The 20,327-nt window shown below is 42.0% G+C and overlaps 1 protein-coding gene across 8 annotated transcripts in view; it reads left to right on the top strand.

Moving 5' to 3' along the window:
- UNKL (unk like zinc finger) overlaps window positions 1-11,882 on the top strand; it is a 54,377-nt gene extending 42,495 nt beyond the window's left edge. For all 8 annotated transcript variants that reach the window (XM_057419693.1, XM_057419710.1, XM_057419699.1 and 5 more), the window contains 5 exons: window positions 1,193-1,285; window positions 5,876-6,100; window positions 6,763-6,965; window positions 7,762-8,016; window positions 10,167-11,882. In XM_057419693.1, coding sequence (XP_057275676.1) covers window positions 1,193-1,285; window positions 5,876-6,100; window positions 6,763-6,965; window positions 7,762-8,016; window positions 10,167-10,322 — 932 coding nt within the window. In that variant the 3' untranslated portion in view covers window positions 10,323-11,882. The remainder of the gene's footprint in view (window positions 1-1,192; window positions 1,286-5,875; window positions 6,101-6,762; window positions 6,966-7,761; window positions 8,017-10,166) is intronic.
- Window positions 11,883-20,327: the final 8,445 nt, after the last annotated feature.

The following is a 20,327-nucleotide window of genomic DNA, read 5'->3' on the forward strand; positions in this document are numbered from 1 at the left end:
CACGCTGTGCTATATATGTATTAATGATCCAAATGGTACTTTGAATTTCAGACTTTTAGAACCTTTACAACTGTATAGTACTTCTGCCAAAGATTTTCTGCCATTTAAAGCACATATTGTTTAGGACTAGGCTATGAGAGAGGAATCAGTCTAATTCCAAAGGGATTGAGTGATCTCTTTTGGATCTTATTGAAACTTTTACACAAGCCAGTGTGTCTTTAATTTCTGAGGGTTCCTTTTCATTTAGGCTTTGTGCCAGTTTGTAATAATGATTTTCAACATAAAAATATTCTTCATAAAGGTGATCGCTATCACTGACCACAATGACTGGGATATTCACTTTCCTGCCTGCAAAATCGGTATTTCTGCAGACTTCTCTTGTGTCTTCCTGATTGTGGAGTTGTTCAACATTAGATAAAGTATAGGAACAGAGTGATAAATTCCTTAATTACACCCCTTTCTGCACAGAAAAGAAGTTAAGAGGAGAAAGGGAAAAAAACTCGTCTTCTCACACTTTATAAGCAGTGGACCTAATAAGAAGTATACTGTTTAGAACTTTGTCATTGGCCAGAGAAATCTTAGACTGATATAAGACATTATGAAAGGCAGTCTAACTGTTCAATCTAAAAGGAATATTGATATTTGAATTTTAGTTAATTTATTTTAAAGTATTGCACATTTTCATTTAATATTGTGACATTCTTTACATCTGTATGCCCTGATATGTAACTCTGTTACCCCAAGGGCTAATTGTTATAAGGGACATTTGCAGTCTTTCTGCAGGTTTCATACCTGCTATTATTCAATAGTAATAAAATGTACCTAAAATAAATAGTACCTAAAAATAGGCATCTAAATTTTGTTTTTCCTCTTTTTCTGTTGATGTACGTGTAAGCACACCAGGTGACACAGATTTCTTAAAAAAAACAGATAAACAGCCATCTATTCCATTATTCTCTGTTCATCTCACCAACTTAAAGAGCTGTAATAGCTTATATATGAGAGTTTTCCCTTTTAGTAAACACAGATATCCTTCACTGTGTGTCTGTAGTGTGCTTAAGACCATGACCTAGATGCAAAAGTGTTCCATGAAGGAAGCACTAACAAAAATAGTCAAACTTTTCTCATTTCAGCCGTCGTGATTTATGGGTAATTCAAGGATAATGTATTGATACAATGTTTTGTTTAACAGGTTCTGGTTTAGATTTGCATTTTAATGATGTGAACGTTGCATCTGTAAATAGAGACTTAGAAGATCAAGAAGGCAGTGACCTTGGATTAACAAGTAAGAGGTCCAATTTGTAAAATTATGCTAATTTAAAATATCTTTCTTTTCTGGCTTCCTAAACTTTTACTCATCAAAATAGTTACAGACAGCAAAGACTTTGAAGAAAACCCCTTAGTTTTGTTCTGGCTGTTTAACATCAAGAAATTAAAATGACACCTTTTCTTTGTGTAAGTAGGAAAGAGAAAATAATTTAGATAAAAAAAATAGAAAGATAGTAGGTGAAAGGTGAGGAACTATAACCCTTTGAGAGATACAGCAAGAGAACAGACATGTTTTTATAATACTTTATTTTCTGATACCTGTTTTGCTAGCATTTCTTTGAAGGAGGTCTGCAATGATTAAGTTGGTTGTGCCTATGTGTTGGGCTTCCAGTTGCACAAACAGAACTGTATTCTTGGATGGCAGGCATGTCAAAGGGTAAAACAGCTATAGCTACACCCTAGTTCATTATTGCTGTCCCTTGCTCCAAGTAGAAAAGCTTGCGCTTAGTGTCTCTACATGTTATGCAGTTCTTCTTCCTTTAAGACAATTATTGTATGTTTAGTCCATGGTCTTTAAAAAATATACAGATGTATCTGATTTTGTTGAAATATGTATGCTGTCACTGGGACTGCAGTGGATAGGACACTACCCAAGTATTACAGATTCAAGCCTTTCGTAAGGCTTGGAAATCATTTTGACCCAAGTGAATATCAAGTGCCTTCACTCCCTCAGAAAAACATAAAATATAAGCAACTGTAAGTTGCTTCTTTTCAGAAATAATACACGCCCAGAGAGATTCTGTTTCAAACTTTTCCTCCTCCAGGTGCTTCCTTTGCAGTGAAAGGAGACAGTTTGAGGCAAGATCACTAATTTTATCACCCCAGTAGAGTGTGGATACATGAAGCTTCAGAGCAAACAGAATTAAGGAAGGTTACTTGGTTCGGAATGAACTTTTTGACTTCGTCACCTTGCTAATTTGAAGGTTGGCAGAAGATGCCTCACATAAAGTGACTGGTGACATGTTTCTGTCTTCAGATCTGAGCAGAGCATTTGGGGAGGCAGCTTACAATTCACATTTGGTGGTGTTGATGCTTTGGCATCAAGTTAGATATAAACAGATTGTAGCAGTGGCTTCATTATTGATAGCAAGAGCAAGAGGAAACACGTGCTAGATAAAACGGATTAAGAAGTTTCTGACGCCAAATACTAATTTCTGGGATCTTGAAAGCAGTGCTACAAGCGGTGGTGCCTCTCCTACCTTGACTTTGTTTCTTCCCAAGGTGGTTCTTTTTCTACTAGAGACTGTATTTGTAGTACCTGTATACTTCAGGTTATTAGGCAATCTGTACAGAATGACCCAAAATGTTACAGTCTCAGTAGGCAGTCATCTAGTTTTATGCAGATTCTTGTCAATAATTTAGTGGGAAGATCTTCAGAACTTTTAGGGCTTTACATTTATTTTGGTTGATTGACTTACAATTTTCTGTCTAGTGATGATGGTAACAGGTTGTTCCTTCACAAGAACAGTTTATACGTTATCTATAAATGTTTTCCATTGTTGTTCCTGATACTCCCATTCATACAGACCTGGAAAGAAACTGATAATGTGTGCAATTTCACATGTATTCCTCTGCTAGTCATGATGGGTTCAACAGTTCTCCTGCTGCTGTAGTTTGCTTGACTGGTATTTAATTTACTGCCTTGTTCTATGCTGCAGAAATGATTATGTGCCATTGGAAGTACCATGAAGTATGGAACAGGAAGGAAATAATTTTACTTGTATCTGGAGGATATAGTTCATGCAGTGTAACAGGTTGACCTTGGTGGGTAGCCAGACACTCATCCAGCTGCTCTCTCACTCTTCTCCTCAGCAGGACATGGGGAAAAAAGTAAGATGAAAAAACTTACGGGTCAAGATAAAGACAGGAGGATCACTCAGTTGCTGTCATGGGCAAATAGACTTGATTTGGGGAAAACTCATTTACTGCCAATTAAAACAGTTGGATGGTGAGAAGCAGAGAAAGACTAAACCAACCCCCTGCCAGGCACCTTTTCCCCAGGTTCAACTTCATTCCCAAATCTTCTACGCCTTCCTTCCTGTCCCAAGCAGCGCAGGAGGATGGGGAATGGGGGGCAGTGGTTAGTTCATAATAGCTCCCCTCTCCTACTTCTTCCTCACACTTGTCCCTGCTTCAGTGTGGGTCCTCCCCATGGATCACAGTTCCTGTCAGAAGAGCCTGTGCCAGCATGGGCTGTCCATGGGCTGCGGTTCTTTCAGGCAACATCCACCTGCTCCAACCCGGTCCTGTCCACAGGCTGCAGAGAAATTCCTGCTTTTACTGTAGTCTCTTCCACAGGGTGCAGAAAATACCTGCTCTTACTGTGGTCTCTTCCAAACCTGCCATGGGCTGCAGGAGAATCTCTTCTCCAGGCAAAGTATGCTTTGGCCCCGGGGCACCTCCTTCCCTTTGTTTTTTTCCTGACCTTGGTGTTCACAGGACTGTTTCTCATACCTTTTGTTTCTTCATCCTCTGCCTGTGTGACATTTTTTTTCCTTTTCTCAAATACATTCTCTCAGAGGTGGTACCACTGTGGCTGAAGGGCGCACTGTGTAATGCAGCAGATTTGCTGGAGCCATCTGGAGCTGGCTGTGCTTCTCCTAGCCATCCCTGCAGCACTGTCTCCCCCCTCAACCTTGCCCTGTGAACTCAAGATATGCAGCCAGGTTGCATTTGCCAAAATTCAGCTGTATTTGAATATTACTTTAAGAACCAGAAAAGAGATGGTTCTTCTGTTACCATTCCATGTTGTTTGGGTGCTTTATTTTGGCTCTTAATTAGTTTTTAAAAGAATTCTTACTTGGCCATTTTTTTTAACAAACTCCCTTTATTTTGTTGCTTCCTTGCTCTTGTTGTGAAAAGTGATATACTTTTATTGTCTGGTGTATTACCTACATCTGTGGTTATATGTGTGTCCTGTATCTTCGTCATATATTTATTCATGAGGCTGACCTTGGTAACATTTACTGAGTATTTCAAGATACTTTTGTTTTTTTAAGATATTGTGGCAGTGCAGCTTATGATGAGCATCCCTATCTTTTTGTTTTGAAATACTTCTGAAAGGAACGATGCCCCTGATGATATGGATTCACCTGTTTTAAGCAAAACCAGAAAACTAGAATCATGACCCTTGCTTTAAGCATTTGACTTTTAGGTTTGGGATTGTTTTAGAGAAAAAGTAGTGTCATTTTTAGTTGCTAGTCAAATATGTTGATGAATAAAACCTTCAGAGTAAATATTGAACTGTTTCCTGACCATGAAAACACATTGCATCTGTGCTTTTTTATGTAAGTAATTACATAATTTATCTACTTTTTTAATACTTACTATTGTCATTTGTCCTGGTTTCAGCTGGGATAGAATTAATTCGCTTCCTAGTATCTGGTGCAGTGCTGTGTTCTGGCTTTAGTCTGAAAACAACGCTGATAACACAATGATGTTTTAGTTGTTGCTCAGTAGCGCTTACCCTGTTCAAGGACTTTTCAGTCTCTCACTCTCTGCAGTGAGAAGGGCACAAGAAGATGGGAGGGAGCAGAGGCAGGACACTTGACCCAAAGTAACCAAAGGGGTATTCCATACCGCAGCACATCGTGCCCAATATATGAACTGGGGGGAGTTACCCAGAAGGGACCAATCACTGCTCAGGTCAGGCTGGGTATCACTCAGCGGGTGCTGAGCAATTGTATTGTGTATCACTTGTGTTTATTGTTTTCTTTCTTTTGCTTTTTAGTTTTATATCTCTCTCCTTGTTATTTCCCTTAGTAGTAGTAGTTGTAGTATATTTTACTTTATTTTAGTTACTAAACTACTCTTATCTCAACCCACAGGTTTTACAATCTTCTGATTCTCCTGCCCATCCTATCCAGGGAGGGGTTGGGGTGGGTGAGTGAGCAGCTGCTTGGTACTTAGTTGCTGGCTGAATGTAAACCATGACATCATTATTTTTGGAAATTATGAACAATACATTTGTTTGACTAAATTATTATTAATTTTCACTTTATTTCAAATTCAGTTTTTATAGAGAGTTGAGTACATTTGACAGGTAAATCTATTGAACAAAAGCAAAAGTATGTAAACGGAAGAAATTGAGCTATATGTCTGTAATTGCTCTGCGTATGATTTTCAAGGTATGTAGTTTCACTTGCTTAACCAAAATACATATTTTTCTTAATTCTTCAAGTTCCCGTCAGTTTTTCCACTTGCATTAGTTGTTGGCTGTGTAAAAATGAGTAAGCGGAATAACTTGATCTGAAAAGCTTTTCTTTGTAGCTGCAGATGAGGCCACTGCTGTATAAAGCTACAAATTCTGTTTTGCTGGCACTAGGGAAACTATTGCCTGAAAATGTTCAATTTCAAGTGTTCAATTTAAAAAAAATATTTTTGCAATAGGAGATAAAGGTTGGGTTTTTTTAATGGAAGATGTTTGAATATGTAATTTAACTTACATTTGATATGTATTTCAGAAAATTGCTTACAGAAAGCTGTGTACTGGTTTGGAACAAATGGGGGTTTTGTTTTTGTTCTTTCTTCCCCTACGTGTACATAGGTCAAAGATTACTGGGAAGTTCAGCACCTGTCAGTATTCCAGGTTCTCTTGTTCGTTCCTCATCTTTACATTCATCATCATCCCTTTCAACTTCTCCACTCAGTTCTCTTTCACAATCGCTGTCTCAGTCTTTTGTTTCATCTGCTACGGCTCCTTTCCACCAGTTGCCTTTGAAGACAGAACATAGCATGTTAGGCACCTCAGCCTCTTCTCACAACTCTTTAGGTAAGTAAGTTGAAGGCTGCACTTTGTGTATTGAAGAGGGAACTTAATAGCAGGTAAGAAATGTTCAGTTCAAAGCTTTGCATGTTTCTCATGACTTCATCTGGACAACAAAGCCTTGTGGTTGTAATTGATCACACGACTGATAATGGAGTATATGTGGTATGTGGGAGAAAGTTCAGGGAGTGAACTTCTGTTCCTACTGAAGGGAAAAAAGAATTCTTGGAAGAGGAGATATATTTAGAGGTGTTTGAAAGGAGTAAAATATAGAGATTGCATACAGGCAGCAAGAATGCATTTTAGCTGCAGCATTTTGCTAAAGGAAAATGCAAAACAGAGAGAGAGGAAGAACTAAAATTACATATGAGCTGCTAGGAACAAACCATTTTGTATGTAAATGAATTCTCACTCTTCCTTCTCTTTTTGTGGACTGTACTTTTATTAAAAGTGGCAAGAAAAAAAAAGTGGTAAGTCTCCTGAATTGCTGAAAATACCAAAAACATTTTCCTGACTGTCACATTTCTGAAGGTAGTGAAATAATGTTATGAGTCTTTCAGATGGAAGTATGTATTTTGCATATATGGCACATCTGTTTTATTCAGATGTGAAACATTTTGCAGCAGTGTGTGCATAATAATTGTTTTTTTCTGCCTTTGTTTTTACAGGTTTAAATGGTGTTACAGGGAGCACTTGGGACTTCATAACTGAGAATTTCTCTCCTAGTCCATCCCCAGTGCTAAGCAGTGGCACTACCCCCTCAATAAGTTCAAACACAACTGGGAATGAACTAACTCAAGTTAGACAGGAACTTGATGATGCCAAGAGAAAACTAAAACAATGGGAAGAATCTTGGCAGCAGGTAAAACAGGTATGCTAATTTATGGTAATATTAAATTATATACCTGTATATTTTAACAAGCAAGCAGTTACTACTCTTTTTCATTTTTATGTATCTTCTTATCCTTGGACACAGTTTTATTACAGTCTGTCAAAGGAGTGTTTTTCCATCCTTGAAATGCTAGCAATATAAAGGAAACAGCTGTTTAAAGGGCAGTTTATTTTCCCAAGGTTAAGCTGCCTGTCTAGACAGGGACACTTACACATATTCAGGATAGTGCTGTACAGCAACGTATCTTGATGTTTCAGTAAGGAAAGATATGTATTCCCTCCCATAGCTCTTTTACATGGTAAGCATGCAAAAAAAGTAGAGGCTTGTCAGCAGCCATGGGTGCATAGTGTGCCTGGACAGTATGTAGCCACCTCAGTAGTCAGACCGAGGTTGTTGATAGCTGCCAGTCATGCATTTTCTGTAGTCCTTTCCTTCTCCTCATGTTGTTCTCTCTATGACGAGGAGTAGCTAAACTAAATTTTGATAGTTTTTTTTATGTCTCTTGACATTAAATTACAAATTTAACATCTAAAATATGTTTTGTTTATAGACCTCCCAAAAGGCTTCTGGCTATTTACAGACAAGTAACCAGTGACATATCTAAAAATCACATTACAAATTACAAAACAAGAAGAGTTGTTATTTAGAAGGTAGGATAAGTAGGAAGAAGTGTGAAATGGACAGTAAATGCATTGTTATGTTTTTTTGCCTTTTGACTTTTTCTTATTTTGTTAATTTAAAAAAAAATTATATTCTGGAAATCTCTTTCTCCCAGGCATGCGATGCATGGCAGAAAGAGGCTCAAGAAGCAAAAGAACGTGCTAACATCGCAGATGCCGACAAACAGCTCGCTCTTCAGAAGAAGGAGGAAGCGGAAAGCAAAATAAAAAAGCTAAAGGCGCAATTAGCTGCTTGTCTGTGTACTACACTGCCTTATATGAAAAACTGTGGTGATATAGATAAGATATCCTTGCCAAAGCTTCGTTCCTTACAAAATCGGCTGCACTCAGATTTAGAAACAATAGATGAGGTGAGTTTATTCATCTGCGTAATTATTTTTGATTAACTGAAAGTGGCAGCTCAATAACCTTCAATGAAATTTTTATGCCAGGTTTCATTTCAAAGAGCAATATTGCTCTAAGACTTAATGTCTGTTTTTTCATCCTGTATTCATCCTATAATAGAGGATGCAGTAGATTTCTCAACCTAATGGATTCTTCTAAGAATTTGTTCAGCTATCAGAACAAATTGCAAGTGATTCACAAGAATTCTTGGCTGATTAAAAAAAAACCAAACAAAACCTTTAAAGCTAGCTTTTACCCCTAACATTTTGGACACTAGCTAAATAAATAAAAATAGTTGCCCTAAACAAATGAAAGTAGTTACATGCTTTTCACTTCTTCAGAAGGTGAGTGGTGAGATTCCCTGGTAGGACTTTGTGTCAGAGTGGCCACTAGTGGAGTGGAGAATCGTTAGAAGGGATGTCTGCTAAAACCAGAGTCTACTTGAGCAGGTTGCTCAGGGCCTTGCCTGGTGGTGTTTTGAGTATCTCCAAGGATGGAGAGCCCACTGCCTCAGAGGGCAGTTTTTTCCAGTGTTTGACTATCCTCACAGTAAGGAATGTTTTTTCTTACATCTGTGTGGGATTTTAATTTGTACCCGTAGGCTCTTCTTTCATTGGGTACTACTGAAAAGAGTCTGTCCCTGCCTGTTTTACTCTCTCCCATCAGGTATTTATACAGACCAGTCAGATGCCATCTCTTTGAAAAGGCTATGCAATCCCAACTCTTCCAGCCTCTCCTCATATGTCAGATGCTTCAGTCCCTTATTCACCTTAGCAGCATATTGCTGTATTTCACCTTCTCTCAAATCCAGACTCAGTTTCTGCCAGAATTTAAGATGCTCTTTCACTGCCAGATTGAGGGCATTTCTCAGGGCTCTCAAAGCTGGGAATATCAGGTGCCACCCCTCTGAGCACATCAGTGAAGGTAATAATGACCAGGTACTGTTCCAAGCACCATACTTCAAACCTTGCTGGGCACAACTTGATTTCACATTGCTTTCTTTCCTGCAGATTCAAGCGTAGCAACACCACATCTGACTCCAGTTCTTACTGTTTTATTTTGACTGTGACAGGATTGTCCAGACCAAAAGGAGGTTTCCTTTCACTACTGGGACAGTCTGCCATACTTCAGTACTTGAGTTCTGCACTGTCTTCTTTGTCTTAGTGTACCTCCTGTCCAGTCCAAAAAAAAAAAAAAAAAAAAAGAATTCCAGGCTCACTTTAGAAGAGTTTAAAACATAAATTAAATCTTTTTCAATGAAGAAGGTGGACAAGGGCAAAACTTGCTAGTACATTTATAGAATTCTGTATTGGATTAGGGACTGCTATTGATTTTCACTTAAGGGAGATTTTAAAGAGGAGCAAGAGAGTTTTGGGATCACTTACAAAAAAAATTCATTACATCCTGGAGTGGAAGTCATCAGAACCATTGCTACCTTTGCCAGCTTCTCAGATTTTCTGTATTATTGTGGCCTCTTCTCACCCAGGTCTTCCAGGAGAAAGTTGCTGTCTTAGGCAGTGCCACACATAGCATTCTGGTCTTGCTGTTGAAAAAATAACACGGCTTTTAGGTGGTGTTATTTTTTTTTCTTGTTCCTTAATAGGGCCGATATGACTTACCACATGGAGACATTCATTTGCAATTGTAACAACCTCCCCAAAGTCTGTATCTTTATTGAAGCCTGTAGCTCTATTGAAGGGTCACACATTTGGGATGCTTCCATTTTGTCCTAATGCATGGCATAAAAAAAAAGTGACAGTAGTTTGAAACAGCAAAATGAGGAAGTATATTAATCTTTTTTTTTGGTTATTTGGTTTTGGGGTTGGTTGTTTTTTTTTTTTTTCTTATTTACGTCACTTGTCCCAATTATGCAGGAAAATTTCAGTGAAGAGGTTTAATCCTAGCTATTTTCCTTTCTAAAAGCACTTATACTTCTCCAGCTGCTACTTTAAAGGTTGCACGAGCTTGGCATATATTATGATACTCAATTCAGCTGTCATACAAAAACATTTTGTTGTTCATTAGAAGTTTATTCAGGACTACTACGTGTAAAGCTGCTAGAATGCAACTGTCTACTTTGGAATTGTTTTCACTGAGTGCAATAATCTTTTTACAGGTGATTTTTCAGCTTCAATCAAAGAAGTGTATCATATGTCAGGAAGGTGATCATAGCATTATCCTGAATCCACATCAACATTATGTACTTTGTGATCACTGTGCAGCTGCACAAGAGGAATGTCCCTGCTGCCAGAAAAAAAAAAAACTGTGGTAACATACATGCATAGTACTCCTGTCATGTTTATGAATTAAGTAATTTTGTGGGTTTGTATTTTGTATAAGAATTATGTCACTCATAATTAATCAATTTAGTAATGCTAGACTGATTTCTATTTTGATGTAAGAAACTTAGTTGCTTTAAAATAGAGAATAAGGCCTGCTCACCTTTACACATCAACTTCAGTCATTCGATGAGGTTCTATAGTCTTGGTTTTTTTTCATTCCCCCTCAAACCCATTACAGCCTTTTCTGACTCACTTATATTCCTAGTGCACAAGCTACTTCGGTTCATTTGCATTGTAATCACTTTGTATAAATTTTTCCGTAATGCCTGAATGAAGTGTTTATACCTGTTTTTTTTTCAGTAACAGAAGATGGATACATAGATATGGTAACTACACACCCAACAGTACAAATGGTCCTTTTGCCATGTCTGTTGTGTGTGGAACACCAGAGCTAGTTTTTGGAATTGGTCTAACACTATGTTTACATGGATGTTTGAAAAACTCTAATTAAAATAAAAGCACATTTGAATTAATGTGTTTTGTTAGAAGATACGTTGTAAATTGCCTCAAGCTGCTTTCTAGGTCTTACGTTTATTTTTTAATATGCAGTAATATGATGTGTTATATGTGTACTGTGAGAATAAATATTTCACGTGGTTTTACTGTTAAATCACAATATGATTAAATAGTAATGACAATTTACATAGTTTTTTTTCAATTTATAAGTTAACTGTGTACTGTAGTATTTATAAATGTACCAGCAGAGACAAAACCAGATCAGTTCTAGTGAACAACTGTGTATTTGCATATTTCCCTCAGTTTGGATGTTTGTAGTCCTGAAGTGTTTGTGTATCTCCTAACTTGGGTGATACACATCAGGCGCAAATATGATGCATGTAATATTGCCAAGTGCCTATGCCCAATATCCTGTGAAATGACAGAAGACATAAAAAAATAATTTTGCAAATAATTTCTATTGCTTAATTTTGTATTAAACAATTTTACAATAACTAGACTAAATTTCTTGCTTTTAGCAAGTATTTTAAAGCACACTTTTTTTCAGAAATGAAATAATGCATGTTTGAGAGGAACTACAAAACTACTTAAGTATGTAGTCAAGCAGTGGCAGTTTGACACAGTGATTCCTTTAGAAGGTGATAATATCCTTACTTCATCCTGGTATTTGGGAGCATGCAATTCAGGGAGAGAAGGTAATTGATTACTGCATGTATATTTTTACTTTTCTTACCTGGAATAATTGCCTGCATTACTCTCTTCCCCCCCCCCCCCCCCAGCCTATTAAATTCAGGTGTGGCACTGGTACAGCTTAGACTGAAATGACCTACTACTGTGTTACATGATTTGTATCTCCAGATTACTGTATTCAGTACAAAAAGTGAGTTCATACATGCAGCAAAGAGTTAATACATTTAAAGTTCAGTCATGTTAAAATAAGAAAACGTATACTGAAACTATTGTTGACAAAATAGAGCTTTTAGAACTGTGTCAGCATTAAATGAAGGGCCCAAGCCAGTATTACTGAAATCACTGTATCCTTTGGGTTTTAGCATTCTTTGCACAAAGGCTTGAGTTAACAAAAAATCATTATACGTTTTCTGTGAGAACTAAATGCACAGACATGTCACTGCTTTCCTAAAAGATGTCAATCTGCAGGAACATTGGAGACCTTTTGGGAAGGGACAAGTAGAGTAAAATACGAAATATACTTCTAGATGCTTCTGTTTCAGAATTTTGTCTGAAGATCACTTCAAAGAACAAAGTTGGATTTAATAATGGAGTTTTGTTGCTTTTAACAGTTTCTCTAAAATGTTGGACTGAGAAAAGTATAAAATTGGACAGTATTTGCATTTTCAAACACACTTTTCTGTCCTAAAGTAAAATAGTGATGTTTTAAAGTTATAGCCAGCTTTGGGCTTTCAGAAAAAGGAACTTGGAATATCAAGTTTGGCTGTAGATATTAATGGTTTGGGTTTGTTTTGGAGGCTTTTTTTTGCATCTGTGCAGTTTATGAACAAAGACTGGGTTTTGAACCTTAACAGCATTTTGGACTAAAGCAAACTTAGTTATGTCAGGTTTTGTTGTTTGGAGGGTTGTTTGTTTTTTTTTTTTTTTTTTTCTTGAAGAATGATCAGATCAAAGAATAATATGCAATTATTGAAATTTGAAATTGAAAAAAAGTTGAAATTATGTTACACATTTTTCCAAAAAGCAGTTATTTTGGACACTGGTTTACTACATTTACCATGTGTGGAACAGCATTCTGCAGCCACTGTGCTCATGAAAGTGTTTAGAAATGTCTTAGTGGAAATTTTTGCTTTGGTATTTTAGAAGAAACCAGCTTAGGCCACATTGTGCTGCCCCTATGCAGCTAAATGACATTTGTTACCCATGATACAGAAGAGTGACTTTATGCTGTCTTGTGCAAGTTTATAGTTCTTCTTGTGTATTTTAGTGTATTTGTGTATGTTGTAGGGCTGGTTTTGGTTCCTGGGTATTTTTTTGGTAGTAACAGGCAATTTTCCTAATCTCGTGACACTAGCAAAAAAAGAATATGAACAGCACTAGCAGTGTGCATCATCACAGTCACGCTCAGTTAATACGTGCTTTGTTTTTAGAGGCAATGAGCTAATACGGTTAGTCTGTTGCTTTTTATGTTTTGTGTTTTACAGTGATGAATCTTGGAAATAATTATGTGTCCTATAATAATACCGGTACTGAAAATTTTACAGGTGATCCCTGCAAGTTTCTTTGGTTCTGAATTACAGACAAATTTAAGAATTACTATGAAACCATTTTTTGGAGAAGGAATAAACACATACCAAAGAAACATACCTATGTGTGAAATTCTCAGCCTGGGCAGCCTGCTGTAATTATAGACGAATCCTTAGGTAATCGTTTGAACCATACGTCATCATACACTGCAGTCATATGGAAATAATACAGTTGTTCTTCACAAAGTTACTTTTGTGAGGAATTGAAAACAAAATTTCTGTATCTTACTAAAGCAAGATAATTGTGAATACAAATACATACGTGACTTAAAATGGAGGATAACAAAACAGTCAACATACAGTTGACTAGTTGGCAACTACTTGGAAGAAGTCAAAAGAGAAACCCGACCCTTGTGAGTATTTGTCCTTATGCTGTATACACTATCTAGAAACAGATACATTAAAATTATATTTCAGTGACACTACAGTATAGTAACTTGCTGAATTCACAAAATGCATAAAAGCAGCTAAATAGATTTGCGAGATTCATTTTGGTATTTGACAAATTTCTGTCTAAATTTTTGTAAGAATATAAATTTTAATGTAATGCAATTATGTTGTCGCAATTATTTTAGACTGGGGAATAGTACATTAAAATTGTGATTTCTCAGGGGGTTTACAGTTAGGAGCTGTAATTTAAACAGAAGTATGCTAATTACAGGTAGATCCCAAGATGCATAGGAGAGACTTATTATTAGTCTTTGAATAGCAGATTATTAAAAACATACTGGTTTTGTTCTGTATCATTTTCAGAGATCCTAGTATTAAATATAGGTAGTAATATTATTGTCACACTATGCATATGTAACTGTGGTCATCATCAGACCCTACATAAATACAGAAGTTTTACTCATGTCAATTTATGGAAGCCATTAATGTTTTGAGTGTAAAGACAGAAATGATTTTGTGAATTAAATTGTTCTTAATACAAAACATTTTATTTATAATGAATGCGTATTTACTTGTAGTGAACTGTTTAAAACTGGTAACACTTGTTAAAACTTTTTTATGCTATAGCATTTATGGTTTACAGAAGTTATGGAATTATTTTTATTACCAACATGGAAATAAAATTTTTATTTTTATTTCTGAGCTACATGGTGTTTAGAGACTCAAAAATTTATAGATGTGTTTTCTTCTGCAGTCTCATTATGTCATTCCTAATCATTTCAGGGACTGGCATTTCCAGTGCATTCCAGTGAGGCTTTAAACAGAGGTAGTTTTAGGTGTTTAAGTGAGGATATCCATGTTCTTGGCACCATTCTGGAGGACACCCTGTGTAGAACCTGACCAGCTATTAGCTTTTGTCCTAACATGGACATTCACACTTACAGAGCTGGTTCATGGGGTGCCTGAGAGCGCTGCTCTGCAAGGTCGTACACAGATGGCGATATACGTGGCTAAGCAAGGGTGGATTGCTGTGTCTGTGGCACTGTGTCGGAGAGCACCACGTGTAGCTGATGGCCAGCACCAGCTTTCTGTCCTAACACATTAGGCTTAGGAGCAGGGTGTGGATATTGTCACCCAGGGAGCTATTTTCTGGGTCAGTGGAGAGTGCTGCCCAGTGTGACTTTACAGAGATGGAGCTTTAGGTGCGTAAGTAAGTGAGGATATACCTGTTGGGGGCACCATTCTGGAGGGCACCCTGTGTAGAACCTGACCAGGTATTTCTTTGTTGTGTTTACACATTAGGTTGAGGCACAGCGTCTGAACATTTGCATATAGGGAGCTGGTTTATGGGGTGGCTGAGAGCACTGCCCTGCGAGGTCATACACAGGTGGAGATTCATGTCATTAAGAGTGACACAATGGCAAGAGCTCTGAGCGGTGAGGATACATCAGAGGATGATGAGGAGACCTGCATTGGCCCATGCAGGAGGGCACTGCTTGGCACTGGTTGGTGGCAGTCACCTTGGGTGAAGAGACAGGACTTCGTTGGAACGCATGCCCAAGGAGAGGCCCCGTGCAGGTAAGGACACTGGGGACAGAGTGTAGGGTATTTGCAGGTTGTCCTGTTGGGAGGGATACAGGCAGTAGTTAGGGGGCGCAGGCAGTGGCCGGTTGGGAAGCGTAGGTGTCGAGTGACGTAGGTGTCAAGTTGGGTACCGCAGGTGTCAGGCTGGGTGCTTTAGGTGGCAATTGAGGAAGAGTAGGTGGCAATTTGGCTAGTGTAGGTGTTAGCTTGTATAACAGAGATGTTAGGTTGGGTAGTGTCAGTGTCGCTTTGGCTATTACAGGTGTCAGGTTGGATACTGCTGGTGGCACTTTGGGAGCCATTGGTGTTAGGTCAGGTAGTACAGGTGGCTCTTCGGGAACAATAGGTGTTAGCATGTGTAGCGTAGGTGGCACTTGAGGTATCAGAGGTGTTTGATTGGTTCTGGTAGGTGGCACTTTGGTACTATGGGTGTTAGATGTTAGGCTGGAAACCACATGTGGTTCTGTGGGTATAGCAGGTGTCAGGCTGAGTGGAGTAGGTGGCGCTTGAGGTGGTGTTAGATTGGAAATCATAGGTGTTAGGCTGGGTGCTGTTGGTGGCACTTTGGGTAGGTGTAGATGTTAGGTTGGATACTGTAGGTGGCACTTTGGGTACTATGGGTGTTAGGCTGGGTAGAGTAGGTGTCAGGGTGGGTAGTGTAGCTGGCACTTGGGGTATTGTAGGAGTCAGGCCTGGTAGCGTAGGTGACACTTTAGTGTACGTGGCACTTGAGGTGGTGTTAGGTTGGATATCATAGGTGTTAGTTGGGTAGTCTCAGTGTTACTTTGGGAACTGCAGGTGTTAAGTTAGGTATCGTAAGTGGTACTTAGGGAACCATAGGTGTCAGGTGGATATCATAGGTGATACTTTGGGTATCATAGGTGGCTCTTCAGGAACCATAGATGTTAGGTGGGTATCGTAGGTGGCACTTTGGGTACCACAGGTGTTAGGTTGGGTATCATAGGTGGCAATTTGGGTACCATAGGTGTTAGGTTGCATATTATAAGCTGTACCTAGGGAACAGTACGTGTTAGGTTGGGTATCAGAGGTGGCACTTAGGGAACCATAGGTGTTAGGTTCAGTATCATAGGTGGCATTTGGGGTACCTTAGGTGTTAGGTTGGGTATCATATGTGGCACTCTGGGAAGCATAGGTGTTAGGTTGGGTATCATAGGTGGCATTTAGGAAACCATAGGTGTTAGGTTGGGTATCATATGTGGCACTTTGCATACTACAGGTGTTAGGATGGGTATCATAGGTGGCAGTTGGGGACCATAGGTGTTAGGTTGGGTATCATAGGTGGCACTTTGGGTACCATAGGTGTTAGGCTAGGTATCATAAGTGGTACTTTGCATACTATAGGTGTTACGTTGGGTATCATAGATGGCACTTAGGGAACCACAGGTGTTAGGTGGGTATCATGGGTGGCACTTTGCATACTATAGGTCTTAGGAAGGTGTCCTGGGTTCAGCAGTAGCAGTCATGTTTTTTATGATAAGTGGTACTTAGGGAACCATAGGTGTTAGGTTGGGTATCATAGGTGGCACTTAGGGTACCGCAGGTGTTAGGCTGGGTATCATAGGTGGTACTTAGGGAACAATAGGTTTTAGTTTGGGTATGCTAAGTGGCACTTTGGGGAGTGTGGGTGTTAGGTTGTGTAGCATAGGTGGCATTTTGGGTATGCTCATGTGGCTGACGTAGAAGAGCTTTATTAGGCTGGTTATAGCAGAGACCTGAGTTGACAATAGATAGGGAACATAGGGGTAGGAGGAGTTAGGGTAGGAGGGAGGGTTTGGGGGGTGGGATGGTCGGGTGGGAGGGGGCGTGGGAGAGGAGGGGGGGTGGGAGGGCGGTGGGTAAAGGGGTGGGGGGGAGGGGGGGTTGCAGAGATTTGGGGGGGTGGGGAAGGGAGGACACTGACACACGCTTTCCTGTTTGAAAAAAAAAAAGCTTATTTACTTGCAGGGCTCCTCCCTTCCTAACTCCTAACCCCCCAAGCCCTCACCCCTCCCAAACCCCCACCCACCGAACTCCTCCCTTATCTCTCTCCCATAGGGACAGCGACGCCCTTTGGCCACCATTGGGACTGCACGGGGACACCTACTCTATCTCTCCTATAGGTACAGCGACGCCCTGTGGCCATCATGGGGACTGCATGGGAGAGCCCACTGGGACCTCACTGAGGATGGCAATGGGGTGAGGGATGGGGACGTCAATGGGGACAGGGATGGGGTCACCCCATAGGATACCCATAGGGCCTATAGGGACCCCATGGGGACAATGGGGGGTCATCTGCCACGGTGACCTCCTTGGTCTTGACGCAGGTGACATCAATCTCCTGCGCAAAGTCCCTGAGCGCCAGCCTCAGGTCCTCATACGTCAGTGGGTCAATGTAGAGCTTCCCCTCTGCCACCAGCACCCAGTGGCACCCAGAGACATCCCACGTGTCAGTGAGGTGTCTATGGGTGTCAGTGGGTATCCATAACTGTCAATAGCAGTCAATAAATGTCAGTGGGTGTCAAGACGTGGCAGTGGCAGTCAGCAGATGTCAGTGGGTGTCAGTGGATGTCAGCGGATGTCCATGGGTGTCAACAGATGTCAGTGGGTGTCAGTGGATGTCAATGGGTGCCAATGGATGTCAATAAATGTCAATGGGTGTCAGTTGGTATCCATGGGTGTCAATGGATGTCAATGGGTGTCAATAACTGTCAGTGGCAGTCAACGGATGTCAACAGAAGTCAATGGATGTCAGTGGGTGTCAGTGGGTGTCAAAAACTGTCAGTGGATGTCCATATATGTCAGTGGGTATCAATGGATGTCAACAGATGTCAGTGGGTGTCCATGGGTGTCAGTGGGTGACTCACCGTGCCCTGTGCCAGTGCCCCGTCTGTTCTTCCATGTCCTCCTTGTGCCTGAGGCTGCGGTGCCTGAAGCAGGGGCACAAAGGACACAAGTGACTCAGTGACACCCCCCAGTCAGCCCCACAGCCCCCATAGCCCCCTGTGCTCCTCTCACCTGAGGCAGAGCAGGGTCCCTGCCAGCAGGGCCAGCAGCAAGAGCCCCCCCAGCACCGCGGCTCTGGCCATGAGCCCCCCCTGCCCTGAGCGGGCCCCCTTTGGGGGGGAGGGAGCATGGGGAGGGCCCATGGGGGCCCAAAGAAGGGATGGGGGTGTTGTGTGTGTGTGTGTGTGTGTGGGGGGGGGGTTCAATGGGGATTATGGGGGTCCCAGTGGGTATTAGGGGGGGTCCCAAAGGGGTCATGGGGGGGTTTAGGGAGTCCCAGCAGGGGTGATGGGGGGATCCCAGAGGTGGTTATGGGGGCACTGGGGGGGGGTTATGGGGGTCCCACAGGGGCCCAATGGGGTCATGGGGGCATCATGAGGGTTCCAGAGGGGTCATGGGGGTCCCACAGGAGCCCGAAAGGGGTGTGGGGGACTCGGGGGGGCCCTGGGGGGTTTATGGGTGTCCCAGGGCAGGGGGTGTCCCAGGGGGTTACAAGGGACCCAAAGGACTCATGGGGGGCCCTGGGTTCCCAGGGGGGTCCCAGGGGGTTACAAAGAGGTGTCATGGGGGGGCCCCAGGGGGGTTACAAGGAAGTGTCAATGGGGTGGTCCCAGGGGGTTACAAAGAGGTGTCAATGAGGGGTCCTGAGGAGGGGGTCCTCACCAGTGCCCTGGGTGCTCACAGCCGTCTCAGGCCTGAAGTCCCCATACCTGGCCTCAGAGTGGGCTCGGACCCGCACCCCATAGAGCCCCCCACAGCACAGCTCCCCTCAGCTCCGCCCGCACCGACGGCACCTTCAGGAACATGGGGGGGCCCTTGCCCCCTCCCCACCTGCGGATGCCGGAAAACGCCAGGCCCCATTGAATCACATTGACCTCAGTGCCCCCATTACCCCCATTGCTGCCAGTGCCCCCATTGCCCATATTACCCACGTCGCCCCATCACACGCATTACCCACATCTCTCCCATTGCCCCCATTACCCCCATTGCTCCAATGCCCCCATTAACTCCATTGCCCCAGTGACCCCATTGCCTCCAATGCCCCCATTACCCCCATTGCCTCCAATGCCCCCTTTGCCCCCATTGCCCCATTACCCCCATCACTGCCATCGCTCCATTGCCCCCAGTGACCCCATTGCTCCCAGTGCCCCGTTGCCCATTCAACTCCATCTCTGCCTTTCCCTGCCCTCAACCTTCTCATAGTATTTGACCTCGTAGTCCAGGACATGCCCCCCCAAGGGGGGTGGGGGTGGTGTCGGCCATGCCAGCGTCATCCCAGTGGGGGAGGCCCTGACCACCACCACGTCCACTACTGGCAATGGCACTGGGGTGGGGTGGGATGGTAGGGGGGAGGGGGGCTATTGGGGTTGCTTCAGGTCGTTTCGGGGTTACTATCGGTCATTGGGGTCACTTGGGGGTCACACTGGGGTTACTTTAGGTCATTGGGGTCACTTGGGGGTCACATTGGGGTTACTTCAGGTCATTGGGGTCACTTGGGGTCATTTGGGCTGCTTGGGGTTACTTGGGGTCATTCCTCCTGATTTTGAGGGACCCGGGGTTACTTCAGGTCAGGCCGGGGTTACTTTAGGTCAAGTGACGTCATTTTCACGGCCATTTTGGGGTTACTTCAGGTCACTTCGGGGTTACTCGAGGTCACTTTGGGGTTACTCAGGGTCATTTTGGGCACATTGGGGTTACTTGAGGTCACTTTGGGGTTACTTTGGGTCATTTTGGGCACATTGGGGTTACTTGAGGTCACTTTGGGGTTACTTTGGGTCATTTTGGTCTGCTTGGGGTTACTTTGGGTCATTTTGGTCTGTATGGGGTGGCTTTAGGTCATTTTGAGTGATTTTGGGCAGTTTTGAGTGACAGGGCCGTTTTGAGTTGTTTTGGGGCAGTTTGGGACACTTTGGGGTTACTTTGTATCAGTTTAGGGTCACTTTGGTTCGTTTTGTGGGGAGTGTCCACTTGGGTCCTTTTGGGTGACCTGGGGCACTTTGGGTCACATCAGATCATTTTGGGTCTCTTCGGGTCACTCTGGGTGAGTTCAGGTCAGGTTCGGATCCATTCGGGTCAGTCCGGGTCGGTTCCAGTCAGTCCGGATCCGTTTAGGTCCATTCGGATCAGTCCGGGTCCGTTCAGATCCATTCCGGTCAGTCCGGGTCCATTCGGATCCGTTCAGGTGCGTTCCGGTCAGTCCGGGTCCGCCCCGGTGGAGATAGAGGC

Source organism: Pezoporus wallicus, unplaced genomic scaffold (assembly GCF_028554395.1).
Source record: "Pezoporus wallicus isolate ANWC-B61680 ecotype Strahan unplaced genomic scaffold, APGP_CSIRO_Pwel_v1 contig_8793, whole genome shotgun sequence".
Taxonomy (NCBI): Eukaryota; Metazoa; Chordata; class Aves; order Psittaciformes; family Psittacidae; genus Pezoporus; species Pezoporus wallicus.